General features: G+C 41.0%; 3 protein-coding genes and 1 pseudogene across 4 annotated transcripts; 1 reads left to right on the top strand and 3 right to left on the bottom strand.

Annotated features, from left to right (window-relative positions):
• Positions 1-1,312: 1,312 nt before the first annotated feature.
• Positions 1,313-4,617, bottom strand: LOC144707612 (uncharacterized). 2 transcript variants are annotated; one of them, XR_013582491.1, is made up of 2 exons: positions 4,420-4,617; positions 1,313-1,519 (listed from the first exon to the last, which is right to left on the bottom strand). XR_013582491.1 is itself a non-coding variant. In XM_078580819.1 (2 exons), the coding sequence occupies exon 2, from the start codon at positions 4,307-4,309 to the stop codon at positions 2,789-2,791; it is 1,521 nt and encodes a 506-aa protein (XP_078436945.1). In that variant the 5' UTR covers positions 4,310-4,346; positions 4,420-4,617; the 3' UTR covers positions 2,673-2,788. The 2 variants fall into 2 exon arrangements, 1 of the variants encoding a protein (XP_078436945.1); XM_078580819.1 differs by lacking the exon at positions 1,313-1,519 and adding an exon at positions 2,673-4,346.
• A 1,104-nt stretch (positions 4,618-5,721) lies between these two features.
• On the top strand, positions 5,722-7,860 carry LOC144707866 (ATP synthase subunit a, chloroplastic pseudogene; annotated as a pseudogene).
• A 2,569-nt stretch (positions 7,861-10,429) lies between these two features.
• On the bottom strand, positions 10,430-12,413 carry LOC144707667 (putative germin-like protein 2-1). Its single transcript, XM_078580892.1, has 2 exons — positions 11,938-12,413; positions 10,430-11,192 (listed from the first exon to the last, which is right to left on the bottom strand). Exons 1-2 carry the CDS (start codon positions 12,146-12,148, stop codon positions 10,663-10,665), a joined length of 741 nt encoding a protein of 246 aa, XP_078437018.1. The 5' UTR covers positions 12,149-12,413; the 3' UTR covers positions 10,430-10,662.
• A 2,510-nt stretch (positions 12,414-14,923) lies between these two features.
• LOC144707865 (secreted RxLR effector protein 161-like) lies at positions 14,924-16,111 on the bottom strand. The gene is made up of 4 exons (XM_078581117.1): positions 16,045-16,111; positions 15,424-15,458; positions 15,172-15,338; positions 14,924-15,125 (listed from the first exon to the last, which is right to left on the bottom strand). The coding sequence occupies exons 1-4, from the start codon at positions 16,109-16,111 to the stop codon at positions 14,924-14,926; spliced, it is 471 nt and encodes a 156-aa protein (XP_078437243.1).
• Between the last annotated feature and the right edge of the window lie 627 nt (positions 16,112-16,738).

The following is a 16,738-nucleotide window of genomic DNA, read 5'->3' as shown; positions in this document are numbered from 1 at the left end:
AAGATTGAGATTAATCCACTAAAAAAATGAACTCCTGTCGGTAAATAAAAAAAAATTGGGCACACAAGATTTGATTAAGTTGGTTCTTCAATAAGCTAGCTTGATTAATCGATTAATGGGAAGCAAATCTCATCATCTCAAATATCAAGAAACATGCAAGACTTCACGAATGAGATAACTGAATGAAATGATACACTTGCAAAACAAACAAGCCAATTAATTAGAATGTCCCTACAGAATAAATTAACGGGAAAAAGGGGACGAAGATTGAGATTAATCCACTAAAAAAATGAACTCCTGTTGGTAAATTAAAAAATATTGGGCACACAAGATTTGATTAAGTTGGTGATAGGATCCTTTAGAGGATCCTGAACTCATCTAGGGGTAGTTTAGTCATTTAGCCCATAGGGGCATTTAAGTCATTTGCGACTATGTATTTCCCTTTAAATAGGGATGCCCTCCCTTTAGGAGGGGAGCCAAGAAGAAAGAAGAAGTTGCTTGTCTCCCCTCTCCTCTCTTACCTCCCTCCCCGGGTTTCCCTCACTCTCTCCCTCAACGATCCCCGTCCCCGCGATCGTCCCCACCCTCACCGCATCTTCGGGCGGTTCCTCCTCGGCCGATCCCTACCCCTTCTGCTCGGCCTTCCCCCGACCATTCCCGTTTCTCCTCTCTACCCCGGGAACTTCTACCCTATCCTCACCCTCTCCCCTCCCTCAGATACGACCCGAGATCAAGGTTCGTATCAGTTGGTTCTTCAATAAGCTAGCTTGATTTATCGATTAATGGGAAGCAAATCTCATTATGCAAAGTTCGTCTTAAATAGATTTCTGCATTAGAAAGGGTATTGGACCATCTTAATTAACGACTTCAAATTAAAAGGATTAGGATCTGAAACTGCATGAACCCATTGATGCATCGGAATCTCTTCATGAGCCTTAATTAAGACACCGCATCAGTAAAATAATATTTTTACCTCTGAGATTTTTCCAAGCATATTGAATTAAGATTCAAAAAGGGCTGAAAAAACAAATTAAGGAAGAAAGTTGGGTCCTCAATGAAGCAGAATACTTCCATTAAAAGGAATATTAAACCTGACTCGCCAACATTCTAGACATATTCACGAATACTAATTTATAAGCATTAAAAATTAAAGCATACTGTCTTTATTATCAGCCACATGGCTGAAATTTTATTGTTTTTCTCATCAGATGATGAAAAGACGTGCTGGTGAACAGGGCACAAGGACCCTATTTTTTTCTTTTTTTAAAGCAAGCACACATGCAACGAAGCAAGAATTCAAGCGAGTAGGATGAGAGTTACATCGGTTCATTAAAAAATAAATCAATAGTAAGTTTCGACAAAGCAAGTTAATTACATTTTAATATTCCCATCAGAAAAAAGAAAACCAACGAACGACCTTTAAGTTACAGAACTCTGATTTCACAGATTGACTGAAGAACTCAGAAATACGTGCATCACATTCATAATTTCCGAATGACCTTTCCCTGAAGATTTGTTCCTGTTGCACGACAAATGGGCTTGCAAACTGATTGTGATATATGGTAAATATATGTATGAATGAGAGAGAAACAACCACTTTTCAGTAGAATGTGAAGCCAGACTTATCTTTTCTGGAAATAAAATAGTTATAATTAAACGGATACTCCTCACTTGGGTGGATCAATGTCTCCAACCGATAGAAATTTAAAGACTTGGACTCGTATTATCTAGCTGAAGGAAGCGCCTAAAAGAAAAGAAAAATTGATTAAAATATAAACAAAGCAACCTGATGTTCCAGTAGGAATATAGACCTTTAAATCGGAAAATCGCCCGGCTGGTTCTTTGTACAATGGCTAGATGAATTCATTTTCTTTGCCTCCATTATCCACTTCACAACAGTTTCTCTCACTTTCTTGATATTCCTCCTTTGAAACTCTTCTAAGAGAATCCTTGGTGTTCTTACCAAGGAATAAAGCCCCTGAACAGCATTCTCTCAGGAACTGAGAATGTCTCCACAACAGTTTCTCTTTCTTTTATATGGCTCTGCAAACAACTTCACCACAGTACTTATCTCCCTATGTTGAGCCCCTTCCTTTGAAGCTCTTATAAGAAGCATCCTCAGTGTTCTTACTCAAGGAATAAACCATTTGAACATCATTCTCTCAAGAACTGGGCATTCCTTCACAATAGTCTGACTTTCTTTTTTCTGCCTCTGCAAACAACTTCACAACAGTTTCTCTCTCTACCATCATCTCCTCTCTTTGAAGCTCTTACAAGAAGCATCCTCAGTGTTCTTACTCAAGGAATACACCCTTTGAACATCATTCTCTCATGAACTGGGCATTCCTTCTCAATAGTCTGACTTTTTTCTTCTGCCTCTGCAATCAACTTCACAACAGTTTCTCTCTCTACCATCATCTCCTCTCTTTGAAGCTCTTATAAGAAGCATCCTCAGTGTTCTTACTCAAGGAATAAACCCTTTGAACATCATTCTCTCAAGAACTGCTTTCTTTTTCTGCCTCTGCAAACAACTACAACAACAGTTCTCTCTACCATCATCTCCTCTCTTTGAAGCTCTTACAGCATCTCAAGCATCTTGTTCTTACTTACTCCTTGAACACACCCTCTGAACTTCATGAGGCATTCCCTCACAATAGTTTGACTTTTTATTCTCTGCCTCTGCAATCAACTTCACAACAGTTTCTCTCTCTACCATCATCTCCTCTCTTTGAAGCTCTTATAAGAAGCATCCTCAGTGTTCTTACTCAAGGAATAAACCCTTTGAACATCATTCTCTCAAGAACTGAGGCATTCCTTCACAATAGTCTGACTTTCTTTTCTCTGCCTCGGCAATCAACTTCACTACAGTTTCTCTCTCTACCATCATCTCCTTTCTTTGAAGTGCTTCTAAGAGCATCATTCGTGTTCTTTCCCTAGGAATAAACCCCCTGAACAACATTCTCTCAAGAACAGAACATGCCTTCCTCAATTTCCCACAATTACATAGCCTTTGTACCAACATAGTATAAGTCTCTTGGTCACACCCAAAACCTCTTCTATCCATGTCATCCAAAAGAAACCCCAGCAACTTCATCATCTTCTTCTTGCAGCACTGCTTCAGCACGGGTATATACGTCTTTACACCAGGCATACATGAATCATCACCCATCTTTAAAAGCAGAGTCAATGCCATAACCTCCTGAGAAGAAGCACAAGCAGCAGAAATCAAAGTGTTATAAGTGTTCACATCCGGCGGGCATCCTCTGCCTTTCATGTCATGGTAAACAGACAAGGCATCCTTCAAAAGCCCACCTTGGCAGAGAATATAAATCAAAGAATTATAGAATGATGGGTCTGGGAGGCACCCTTCCCTCTTCATCTCTTCGAAAACCCGCATCGCCTCTCCAGTCTCCTTGGCCTTCCCCAGTGAATGCATTAAAATTGTATAAGTAACCACATTGGGTGAGCACCCACTAGCCTTCATCTCTCTAAGAATCTCTTCAGCTGCCTTAAAATTCTTATCCAAGCAGTGAGCTTCAATCAACGGCGTGTACGAGACGACGCAGGGGACGAAGCCCGAGTCTCGCATTATCCGAATTGTCCACAGGGCTTCTTCAATCTTCCTGGCTTTACACCAGCCATGAATGAGAATGTTGAAGGTTTTGGCATCAGGGGGGATATTCTCTCTCACAGCAAAGAACACATCTCTGGCACGCATCACACTTCTCTCTTTGCAGAGAGTATCCAGCAAAGAATTCAAAGCCAGAGTGTCCTTCTTCACCCCAAATTCCTCCATTTTGTGGAAAATTTCAACAGCCTCTGCCCATCTTCCAGAACCGGCGAGTCTTCTCATAACCTTACTCAAGGTTGATAAAGACACCAATTTTCTGTCACCCATCTCATCAATTAGTCTCCACATCTCGTCAAATTGCTTGGATTTCCCCAAAATGTCAACCATGAGATCAAAGAGCTCTGGAGAGAGCTGGTGAGGAGGTTTGTCCAAAACCCACTTGAAGAAGGCGTAGGCAGAAGCCCAATCATTTGAGAATCGTTTGAGAATCTCGCTGGCGGTTAATGGGGAGGTGGGTCGCTGCTGTTCTTGATCGTTTGAATAAGATTTCAAGGAAGAGAAGGCGTCTAGTTTAGAGGGGATAATGAAATCGTCGTTATCGGCGTCGTCTTTGGAGGGCTTGAACCAGAGAGGAAGATCTGCAGACTCTTCTGAGACGATTCTAGAGATTGATCGGCGTAAACCCATGTTAGAAATGGGAAATTTTTTGCAGTTTTGGGTGAATCTGAACAATTTCATGGAGTTGATGGGATGGGGAGTTTTGGGTATGAACAATCTGTGGAGATTACTCCGAGAAAAATGATTAGGAAAGCGCCCCAAAATTTCACGGCGAGAAATCTCAATCTTACCTCCTTTTTCTTCCTTTTCTTCTTCTTTCTTCTGCTTTCTTCTGCTTCTGCCTCTTCTTTCTTCTGCTTTCTTCTGTTTCTGCTTCTTATTCTTCTTCTTTCTTCTGCTTTTGCCTCTTCGTCTTGTTATTTCTTCTGTTTCTACCTCTTATTCTTCCTCTTTCGTCTGTTTCTACTTGTCTGTCTTGCGTCTTCGTCATGTCAGTCTTACATGTAAAGTTCCATCAGAAAACTTATATATTTTAAAGGACCCTGCTACACGGGCAACCGGTTGCCCCAAAGGAATCTTGGGCAACCAGGACACGTGGAAAAAAACCACGTGTCTCCCAAGAATTGGACGTAATCCCCTCTCTCTCTCTCTAAAAACCAACCGGTTACCTCATTTTTTTTTGGCGCTCTTCTTTCGCGCTCTCTCTCGCCCATTACATTTTCCTATATTCTCTCTCTCTTCCCGGCGATCCTCCGGCGATCCTCCGGCTTCCGGAAAGCCTCGTAGAATTGTCAATTGCTCATGAATAGTAAATATTCTCCTCATATTTCTTAATCTGCGACAACTTTCGTATGAAGGAGCCCAACCCGATCAGGCCAGAAGAACCACGTTGTTGGTGTCGATCAAGTAAGGAGCCGATCATTTGCCACAGCAGAGGTTTCTGATGCAACCCAATATCGAGGAAGAAAACGTGCGGAACAGATTTGGGAGGAAAACAAACTTGGACCAATATTGGCGTTCCGCAACCAGAGCGGAACGAAGAAGGGAATGGGCACACCAGCGATCAACAGGAATAAATTTAGGGTCAATTTAGATCAACGGCAGTTGGTTCTGATGCCCCATTAAGGCCGACAATAGATGGAGAAGATTCAGTGTAAGCTCTCATTGATCGGAGTCTCCGTTGAAGAAATCGAAAAATAAAACTCCCAAAAACGCTTTGGCGCAGGGCTTCTTCTAGTTTTTGATCAACTTCTCTTCGATGCCAAATAAACTTAGAACTAAGAACAAGAGAATTCCAGAAGTACGTTGACGGGATTCCTCTCAACCGCGATACAATTTCAGTGATAATTTCAAGTTCACAGTCGATGCTGTCTCTCCAAATCACACGGCCATTCTTCTTGAACTCAAGCAGGACTTCAATTCCTGATTCTTCTTCTACCGTATCTTCCTCTTCTTCTTCTTCTTCTTCTACCGGTCCGCCATCGCGTAGCCTGGTAGCCGTGTCTCGGCATTGATGGTCGGGGCGGCAGCGTGGGTGCCTTACGGCAGGGCGCCCGCAGGAGGGCCGCGTGGAGAGGCCGCATGGATGCTGCATGGCGCCGAATGACCAGGCGCGCGCGCCGCTGGGTCGCGCAGATGGGCACGAGAGATGGCCACGCGGGCGCCAGACACCAGGATGCGCGCGAGGGAGCCGCGCGGATGCCGGTCGGCAGGGCGCGCGCGCGAGAGGGCCGCGCGGCTGGGCGAGGGTGGGCGCCGGGCGCGCACAGATGCGGGATGGGTTGCAGCCGCCGGACACGTACAGGGCAGCTGCGCGTAAGGCTGGCGCGTACGAGCGGAGGCCGGTGGCGGCGACAGCGGTGACTGGTGGCGGGGATTTTCCGGAAGCCGGAGAATCGCCGGGAAGAGAGAGAGAATATAGGAAAATGAAATGGGCGAGAAAGAGCGCGAAAGAAGAGCGCCAAAAAAAAATGAGGCAACCGGTTGGTTTTTAGAGAGAGAGAGAGGGGATTACGTCCAATCCTTGGAAGACACGTGGTTTTTTTCCACGTGTCCCGGTTGCCCAAGATTCCTTTGGGGCAACTGGTTGCCCGTGTAGCTGGGTCCTATTTTAAATACCATCTCTTTAGTTTTTTTTTTTAAGAAAAAGGAAGCAAGTGGGGGAAAAATGACAAGAAGATATTGGAATATCAATTTGTAAGAAATCTTGGAAGCAGTTCATTTTGTCATGGGAATAGGAAATGGAATCCTTGAATGGTACATTTCATATCCACAAAATGTATAGGTATTCATATGATACATCTTATAAGAACTGCATATTTTTTATCAGAAGCCTGTGATTTAGTTTTTGATGCAGAAAAGGTAAAGGAAAACAATTTTTTATCTTTGGCAGAAAAAATAAAGCAGCTGGTTTAGTAGCATCCACTGCAACAAAGGCTCATTGCCATTTTTTTAATGAAAAATGGCTTGGTGGTGTGCTAACAGCTGATTTAGAGTTCTAAAGTTCAAGGATTTAAGAGTGGAAAAAAGCTGGGAAAACAGGAAAGTCTCCCAAAAATGGATGCAGCCGTGTTGAAAGGCAGTTATCCACTCTGCAAACCTATCTGTGGGGATCAAACATATGACAGGGTTGCCTAATATTGTAATTATTGTAGACCTGAATAATAATATATGGTTCTATGAGAATGTATCATTTTTGGTAGTCTGAATATTTGTTTAAATGATACTAATTATGATCCAGATCTTGTAGATATCTCGATTCCCAATAATGGTGATGCTTTTGCATCAGTTTGATTGATTCTTAAAAAAAATTGTCTCTGCAATTATTGAAGGTCATTCTAGCGATATAAAAAATGATTAATTCCTATTATTAATGACATAAGTCAATTAATTCGATAAACTCCGCACACACACACATACATTTAACTCGATTGGTAAGTATTGTTGTATTTCATAAAGAAACTAAAAAAGAAAGTATTTTGGGCTTGGAGTTTTATGTAAATACTTAGTATCCCAAATAGACCACTTATGATGAAAATGGGTCCGTTGAGAAATAAATGGTAGAATCAGATCAAATGAATTCTTTTTTTAAAGTTAGATCTCTAACATACGAGGTTTACAAGTCCATGCCCAAGTGCTTATTACTTCTTGGGTCGTAATTGCAATCTTATTAGGTTCAGCTACATTAGTTGTTCATTACCCACAAATCATTCCGAATGACAGCCAGAATTTCTTTGAATATCTCCTTCAATTCATTCAAGACTTGAGTAAAACTCAGATTGGAGAAGACTATGGTCTTTGGCTTCCCTTATTGGAACTATTTTATTACTTATTTTTGTTTCTAACTGGATAGGTGCTCTTTTACCTTGGAAATTATAGAGTTAACTCATGGGGAATGTGCAGCAGGGCCCACCAATGATACAAAAACTTTGTTCCTTTAGCTATACTGACCTTGTTCCTTTAGCTTTAAAACTTGTTCCTTTATCTTAAAAAAAAATTTTTGAGTTATTTTGGTTAATACATTCAAGAAATTCCAATACTTTAACCAATTAACATCCTATAATATTTCACAAAACCCTTATCATTTACGTTTCGACTTTTCAGAAATATATTGGAATATATAATCTATAATAGTCATTGTTGTTCTTGTTTATTTAGTACTTTTATTAGTCCTTATACCTGTTATAGTTCTTGGGCTATTCACAATCAATTCTTCAAGCTCTTATTTTTAAAACTTTAGCTGTGGCTTATATATAGGTGAATCTATGGAGGGTCACCATTGAATATTTTTTGCGATTTTTGATAATTTTTATGCCATCCATAAAGAGTATGTTTTTTTATTAAATTGTTTTTCTGTAGCTGATTTGTGTAGGAATTCTGTAGTTTAAATAAATCAGGTACAGAATCCTAGTAGTAAAGAAAGATGTACCATATCATTTAAATTTAAATTAAAAAATCTCAAGAAAAGTCCTAAGATTTATTTATTTCTATTTTATTATAGATTATATATGCCTTCCTTTTATAAGTTGTGATTGTATTTATAGTGTATTTTATCTATTAAATGAATAGTATTGATTTTTAGTTAAGTCGACTATAAATTTTTATATCTGTCCCATGTGAAGCTAAAAAATAAGTTGTCTTATAAATATAAAAAACTGACTTATGTTTATATAAAAAAGGTCAAATCATTATAAAGAGCCCTCTACTGTGGTTCAAGAATTGTATTCTGTTATATCTTCAATAAGCGGTTTAAGTATAGAAGAAATAAAATGTTATATTATAAATTAACTAGTTATAGTGAGAGTCTTATACATTTTGGGCTGCTCACTTCACTTAGATGGGATTAAAATACAAAGTCCATGTTTTCTGTGATTAGGGATTGAACAATAACCAGGTCAGCTCTGAACATAAGGAAGTTTAAGAGTGAAGACTGACTAATTGAATGAAAATTGGCTTAGAATAAACAAATGTAATAACAAACAACTTCGCCCTCTTCAACTCCTCCCAAACGTTTTTGAAGAATCTCTTAATTATGTCACATTTCCACAAAACATCCTCTTCCATCCTACTACACATCCTCCGCTGCCTCAATTGAACCATCTTCTATCGAATCAATGCTCCAAGGCCCTGTGTGGCACAAGGCCATGTGTGAAGAATATGTTTCCCTTATTCATAATCACAGATGGGATCTTGTTCCGTCACCATCCATAACCGAGTTACTTGGCTGAAAATGGGTTTTTTCATACCAAATTGCAGTTTGATGGATCCATTGATTGATGAGAAGTTCAAGCAATGTAGTCTAAATACAGACTGACACAGAGACAGTGCCGACCATAACGCAGTAAGGTGGCAGCACATCCCACCTGCACCTCAACATGATTATGTCGGGTGTACTCTTTGGATACCATTTGAATTATTCTGCCCCTACAAATAAATGTACATAACAATGGGATGACATAACTTGAAAAACTGTCATTCCAACTCTTGTATTCTTCGTCTGTTCATTCAGATAGCTCTCTTTTTCAACAAGCTTAGCCTCCGGGAAAAATTAACTAAAACCCAAAAAAAGTCTCCCTCTTGTTGAGACTCGTGCATTCAATACTGGAAAACCCTTGTCATTTTCTTCGTTTAATTCGGATGTCTATAGTTTTAGTTATAATATAAAGATAGTTTTGTTAAGATCGTAGCCGTTATAACGGATTGCAACAACTTTAACGAGATGAATGGTAACTGTTGGATCCTACATACATGTATTCCTAGTCCTATCTTTGTGTATTCCCATCTATGTTTAATCCTGTATTGAATCCTGACCGCTAATCTCACGAGTATAAGGGGTAGGTGTTTGAATTTTACTAACTACTCTTTATTAATAATCCTACTGGTCCACGTCATCTCTATACTGTCTTCTGGCGAGTTGCTTACTCCTCTTCACAGATTACACGCACTCTTTGTTCCGAAGCCAACACTTTTGAACTCGAAAATAGAGTCTTTTATTCAGAGACAAAAAAAAGTGGCAAAAAAAAAAGTTATGAGAAGGGAAAAGTGGGCTATTTCGAGATTCACCCACTTTTCCCTTCTTATAACTTTTTTTTTGGCCTTACTAAAATAGCATAGGTGTATTATTACTATTATCTACAGATTATCTACAGGACAAAGACATTGTTATTATTACTATTCAGACAACAAGTGATGAACATGGAGGTGTGTCATTTAGTTCTGGCTAAAGCCATTGTGGGAGGCTACAGAACGCCTCCAGCAAGTCGAGGCGTATCATCCGAGACTTGTTCATTCAATGTTTGAAACCCCTGGGCATTTTCTTAATTCAGTTCCAATTACACACTCTCTTTCCTCTAAAACCAGCCCTTTCAAACAGCAAAAGAGTCTTCTACTCAGAAACATGTTTTTCTTTCTATCTTTAAGATGAAAAGCAATACAAATAGACATGGGCCGTTTATTTAAGGCTGACGGCATTGCGAGTGGCTACGGAAGGCCTCGAAACAACTGTCTCTTTGATTCTTGTCCTGGTCGTCATTTCATTCAGACAACTCTTGTCTTCTAACAGAGATAGAGATGTAGAGACCACAAGCGTTCAGCTTAGCCTCTGGGAAAAATTAACGAAACCCAAAAAAAACTCCCTTCAATATTGGAAAACGCTGGTCATTTTATTTGCTTAGTTACAGATTAAACGCACTCTTTCTTCGGAATCCAACACTTTTGAAAGCGAAAAAGAGTCTTTCTAACTCAGAGACAAACACAGCCCCACCCCCAAAAAACAGTCAATAAGAGCAATAAACGTGACGATTATATCTAGGACAAACACACATTGTTAGTATCATTATTAATCAGACGAGAAGCGATACACAAAGAGGTGTGCCGTTTATTTAAGGCTGACGGCACTGCGGGTGGCTACAGAAGGCCCCCAAACAAGTCAAGGTGTATTACTATTATTATTATTCAGGGTTTTTACTCTAGGAAGAGAAGGGGGGGTTTCAACTTTCAAGCCATGCAAGGTTGAAAGCAAACCCTCTTACTTACTAAAACTGCGCCTTGATCGCGTCGATGATGGCCTGGTTGGCGCGGAAAGATCTCTCGAGGGCGGCCAATGGCACAGGCGGCGCCGCGCCGAAGATGTTCTCGCCGATCACGATAGTCCGCGGCCTCTCGCTGTTGAACGCGAGGAGGGCGATGGAGATGTCCACGTCGACGTTGATCTGAAAGTTGATGAGCCCCTTGGGGAAGAGGAACACGTCGCCCGCGACGAGGATCTTGGTGATCAGCTTGCCGTTGGGCGTGATGAAGCCCACCAGAATCCTGCCGCGTATGACGATCAGAAGCTTGCTGGCCGTCAGATGGATGTTCAGCGCCACCACGGCGTTGATATTCAAGTCCAAACGCGCAATCGACAGCTTCTGCCCCTTGAGACTTGGGATATTAAAATCTGTGACGTACGTCACGTTGGACCCGTATGGATTTGACGTGTTTCCCGGAACGTTGAGCCCGCAGGTGAAGAAATCATCCGCCGTTACGTTGCTGGGGTCTTTGCAGCCGTAGACTATCCCATGCCCTGGAGGAAAAGTCGGTTATTCCGAATTAATTAGCGAGGTTAAAAACAAGGGTGATTAATAAAACTGAATGAAGATAAAAACATGGGTGCAGTTTCTCCGATCCTGGATGAACAGTTGTTCGGAATCTATAGGTGCGTATATGACCTGAATGTTAATGATATGGAAATATAGTAAAATCGTTGGTGCACTTTCTCAGATCCTCGACGAGTAGTAATGCATAATATATTAAGGAGACGAGGAAATGGATATAAAAAGGGTACTGATGTAGGACGAAGATAAAAATATTGGTGCGCTTTCTCAGATCCTAGCCGAAAATTATCACGACTTTAACAGGGAAAGAATGAATATGAAGGATACTCGAGCAGAATAAATATCAAAACAGGGTTGCACAATCTCAAATCCTGGGCAAACAGTTCATCAGAATTAGCAGCGAGACGATGAAATAAATATCCATGATTTAAAACTAGAATAAAGTTAAAATAGCCAAGAATGTATCTTCCCAAGTCCCTTATGAATACTCTGCCCGGTTTTATCAGAGCCACGATAACACGAGTATGAAGGATATCAAAATATAAATAAAGATAAAAAACTTGGGTGCACATAGGCAAAGTGTATTATAACAGAATAAAGAAATAAACACGTTTGCAACTTTTAATTCGATTTTTAATATCCCTAGCGATGAACAGGTTCTAATGTATGGCGAAGAGGGCGAGAACTTTGCCGATATGTTCTCTGCATCATCACCTTGTGGGGATCTCGGTGGAACGCACAAGTCAGAGTGTGGAGGTTGCTGTACTGGGGGTGGGCACGTTGGAGGAGGCTGGGTTTGCCCGTAGGGGGGGAAGAGCGCAGCGGTGCATCCGATCAAAGGAAAGGCCAACAAAGCGAGAAGAGAAGACATTCTCTTACACACCTCCTGGGAACTCGAGGGACAATGGGTGTGGCCTTTTGACATCGCTGGCAGCTAATTTATACCGGAACTTAGGTGAAGAGAGATGAGGATAAGGGCGACTGATTGATCCCAGAAGAAGGTAGGACAAGAACTTCCTACTCCGCGGTTGTCCCGAAAGCAATAAACTCCGGCAAGTCCCCTCGAGGTTATGGTGTCGTCATTTATCTTGAAGCTTTTCACTAATTGGGATGTGGGTGTAAGTGGCTTCTTCTGATTTTCTCTGCTAAATGCTAGCTAAAATGGACATGGCCTCTTCCTTGTATCGCTCTTTTGCGTGTTTCATGGAGCTATTTGACGGGGGTAAGTGAGGGATTTGCCGCCATCCAAAGGAACTAGATTAAAATACGACGGAAAAATTTTCGGGGTTCGTGGTAAGAGCTGAGAATAGTTATGGTGCTCTATCTTGCATTGCCCATAAACATAGAATTGAAGATCACATTTGGAAAAAAACGCGTTACTAGTTATTTCATGCAAAAGGCCAGTCGGTAAAGAAACAAAAATTTTAATAAGGGGAAAATGTTGGGAGAGACATAATTAGAGAGGACAATAGCTATGATGCTCTATCTTGCGTTGTCCGTAGACTTACTACTGAAGAAAAGTCGTGATAAACCCGTCCTCTTATTTGATCTAAATCTGACTTTGGAGTGGGCGTACTCGTCAGCTCGGACGTAGGAAATGTTTTGCATTCGTTGGTAGATGATTAGCTTCGTGGCCAATTGCCATCAACCACTCGGAGCACGGTCACTCGGTCAGCCGCCAAATCAGCACCACGAAGTATCAAGAGGGCCAATTGGATTTTAAATAAAGACTAGCTAATATAAATCGAACTTATACCCCTATACTCGTTAAAAGAATTAGCAGCGGGGATTCAAAAAAAGTACGAAGTGGATCAAAGATAGACTCAAGATTAAGTATAGATAGTATATTAATTTCACCGCTTGGATTACATCTTAATATCGCCTTATCCTAAGTTATAACTGTTACCATTAAGATAAAGAAACATTCTAAAATAACGACTATTACATACTAATATAAATTCAAAACAATGTATAAATTAAGTGTGGGAAATTACAATGATCCTTCAACTGTGTTGGATCCCTTCTATCTCTCTCTCTCTCTCCTCCTCTCACCCCTGCTTTTTATTGAAGGAGATCGACTTGTTTCAAAAATTAAAGATAAGTCGTGACAAAACCGTCACGTATTTTGATGTAAATGACTTCGGACATGGTGTACTCGTCATCTTGGACGTACAAAGGGGCTTGCATTCGTTGAAAGATCAGTAGGTTCATAGCCAACGATCCCAACGAGATTAATTGCTAACAAGAGAGTAACAGAATGAGATACTGAGAATACGGGATACTGAGAAAATGTATGAGAGACTGAAAAAGTGAAAGAGTGTTATATTGAAAGGATGAGAAACTGAGAGAAGTATGAGAGAGTGAAAGAGTGAGAGAATGAGCGACTGAGAAATGTATGAAAGAGTGATGAAGCGTAAGAGTAAGAAAATGAGAGAGTCAAAGAGTGAGAGAATGTATGAGCGATTGAGAGAACGATAGACTGAGAAATGTATGTTATGTGACAGACTGAGATAATCAAATTGTGAGCAGTGTATCGGAAATCGAGAGGGTCAAAGAGTGAGAGAATGAGAGAGCGATAAATACATGGAGAGTGCGGGAGTCAGATAATGAGAGAGTGTGAAATGTGTGGGAGAGAGAGAACAAGAAAGTGAGAAATGTACAGGAGAGGTACAGAATAGAAGATCGAGGGAATGAGGGAGCGATACATGTATGCAAGAGTGATAAACTGAGGAGCAATTGAGTGAGAAAGGTACGGGTGAGAGAGACTGCGAGAGTGAGACTGAGAGACTCAGTGATGGAAAAAATGGGAGAGGGAGAGATTCAGAAGGGGAGTTTGAGAGTCAGAAGGAATGAGAAACGGGAAAGAGCGAAGAGTGACGGAGTGAGAGAATGGGGGGAAGAGAGGGAGAGAGCGAGAGTGTGGGAATGGTATGAGAGACACTGAGTGTATGAGAGTGAGAAGAAATGCGAAAGTAAAAGAAAGTAAATGAATGAAAGTGAGATGAGGCATGTCGTGACAGAATGAGAGTGAGAGAGGAAGAGTGGGAGAGAGAGAGAGGATGAGAATGATGTTGGCTGAGAATCGATCTGTATCTCACAGATCAATCTTAGAACTCCCACAGAAATCAACGAACCCAAGAAAAGAACTCCGATGAACAAGAATGAAGAAAAAAAACTGAATCTTGGATTGAGAAAAAATGTCGTAACATTTGGGGTTTTTGTACCCTCACATATTCCCATTCCTGGAAATAACAATAAACCTCAAAATAACCGCTGCCTGATCCACGCGGACCAATCAGGAGTCGAATAACTCGTTCAATCTAACGACCCTCCACTGTCTGTAGGTGGAACAGTGAAAGGGTCCGATGTCCATCCGGTATCATATGCCTTCAATCTCCTGCTTGATCCTAGATGCCAGGGTCAATCTTCTGTTGCCCCATTCTATCTCTGAATTCTTGGAACATAATATTTCCCAGTGATTTTGTGAGGATGTCTGCAATTTGTTTATCAGTCATCACAAATTTCACTTCGATCTGTCCTGCTTTCACACATTCTCTAATAAAATGGAATCTGGTGTCATATGCTTGCTCCAACTATGATGCACAGGATTCCTGCTCAGCTGTATTGTTGAGTCGTTGTCTACCATGAGTTTGATAGCATCTTGTGATTCCCCTCTCAGCTCTCTTAGCCATGTGCTCAACTAGATTCCTTGGCGAGCTGTAGTTGAGAGTGCTATGTATTCAGCCTCACATGAAGAGAGAGCCACCACTTTCTGGTTCGAGCTACTCCAGCTCACCGCCATTGATCCCAAGAAGACTATTTGATCAGAGGTGCTTTTCCAGTCAAATATATCTCCAGCAAAGTCACTATCGTTGTAGCCAGTCAATGCAACAGGTCCTTGACTTCGCTCATACACAAAGTTCAAAGTTTTGACTCCCTTTAACATACCTGAGGATTCTTTTTGCTTCCAGGTCCTGAAATGTAGTGGGTTTCTGCATGAATCTGCTCAGAACGCTCATGATGTACACCAAATCTGGCCATGTGTGAGTGAGATACCTCAGACTTCCCATCAACCTTCTGAAGTGAGTTGCATCTACTTCACTCTCTTCTTCATCCTTCAAGTTTCGTGGAACATCCATAGGAGTCAAACAGGGATTTCATTCCTCCATCTTGAAAAAAATTAGTAGTTTATTAGCATACCTGCTCTGCATCAGGGTAATCGTAGTCGATGATTGCTTCACCTCAATTCCAAGGTAAGATGAAAGAAGAACAGGATCAGGTATTTCAAATTCTTCCATCATCTACTGCTTGAACTTCTAAACTTCATCTTCCTTACATCCTATGACAATCAGATCATCAACATACACACCCAGAATCAGATTATTTCTGGCCATCTACTTCATGTAATGTTCAAGCTTGCTTCTACAAAAACCAAAAGAGGTCTAAGCAGCATCCAGCTCGTGGTACTAGACTCTCGGTGCTTGCTTTAATCCATACAATGCTTTTCTCAACTTCAGAACATCACCTTCTCTCCCTTTTATGGTGAAACCATCAGGATGCCGTACATAAATCTCCTCCTGAATTTGTCCATTCAGGAAGGCAGACTGTACATCCAGGTGATAGATGCGCCAACCATTGAATGCTGCCAACCAAATGATCATCTGAATCATCTTGAATCGAGCAATAAGGGCACATACTTCGTCATAGTCAATTCCATGTCTTTAGGAGTACCCTTTGCCATGAGTTGGGGTTTATGCCTTATAATCTTGCCACTCTAGTCACATTTGAATTTTTACACCCACTTGAGACCAATGGGTTTACAGTCATCTGGTGGAGACACCACTTCCCTGGTCAAATTTCTCTGAATTAACCCGATTTCTTCCTCCATGGCTCGTTGCCAATTTCTGTCTACAGTTGCTTGACTATAATTTGATGGCTCTTCTTGATCATAAGGCAATTCTCATCAGTTTCAGATCAGCTTCATAGATTTCCTCCAAATATATCATCCTCACTAGAGTCTCTAAGGTAGAGCTCTCGGCTAATTGACTCTGCCTTGATGAAGAAGACTCCTCCGCAGCATTATGAACTATTGAACATGTTTCTTCTCCTTCAATCTGATCAACCATAGCTGACGGAGTAGTGGCGACCACCAATTCATTGTCCAAGATGACCCAGGGACTGGTCTTCCAGTCCCATTCTTTTCCTTCTTCAATAATTACATCCTTGCTGATCTGAATTGTAGTATTCTCTCAAAAGAAACATCGATATGCCTTCATCTCATTCTCGTAGCCAAAAAATACTGCTAATTGAGTTCTGTCCTCCAGCTTGGTTAGATGCCCACTGACTTTATTAACATAAATAGGTGACCCAAAAATACTTAGATGATTTATTGTTGGCTTTTGACCTGACCATACCTCATACGTTTTCTTCTTAGAAAGACTCTTTGTGGATGACCTGTTGAGCACATAGATGGCAATGTTCATTACCTCTGCCCATAGTTGCATCAGCATATGTT

The sequence above is a fragment of the Wolffia australiana genome, chromosome 9 (genome assembly GCF_029677425.1).
Source record: "Wolffia australiana isolate 7733 chromosome 9, ASM2967742v1".
In the NCBI taxonomy this organism is placed as follows: Eukaryota; Viridiplantae; Streptophyta; class Magnoliopsida; order Alismatales; family Araceae; genus Wolffia; species Wolffia australiana.
Note: the sequence above shows the minus strand (reverse complement) of the source record. Positions and strands in the feature narration are given on the sequence as shown.

Excerpts from the sequence above, each read along its gene's own strand:
- LOC144707612 (XM_078580819.1), bottom strand. The coding sequence starts at position 4,309 with ATGAAATTGTTCAGATTCACCCAAAACTGCAAAAAATTTCCCATTTCT.
- LOC144707667 (XM_078580892.1), bottom strand. The coding sequence starts at position 12,148 with ATGTCAAAAGGCCACACCCATTGTCCCTCGAGTTCCCAGGAGGTGTGT. Across the intron at positions 11,193-11,937 it reads TCCACCGAGATCCCCACAAG|GGCATGGGATAGTCTACGGC; the intron begins GTGATGATGCAG and ends CTTTTCCTCCAG.
- LOC144707865 (XM_078581117.1), bottom strand. The coding sequence starts at position 16,111 with ATGGAGGAAGAAATCGGGTTAATTCAGAGAAATTTGACCAGGGAAGTG. Across the intron at positions 15,459-16,044 it reads GGTGTCTCCACCAGATGACT|CAATCATCGACTACGATTAC; the intron begins GTAAACCCATTG and ends ATTGAGGTGAAG. Across the intron at positions 15,126-15,171 it reads GAAGCAAAAAGAATCCTCAG|TCAAGGACCTGTTGCATTGA; the intron begins GTATGTTAAAGG and ends GTATGAGCGAAG.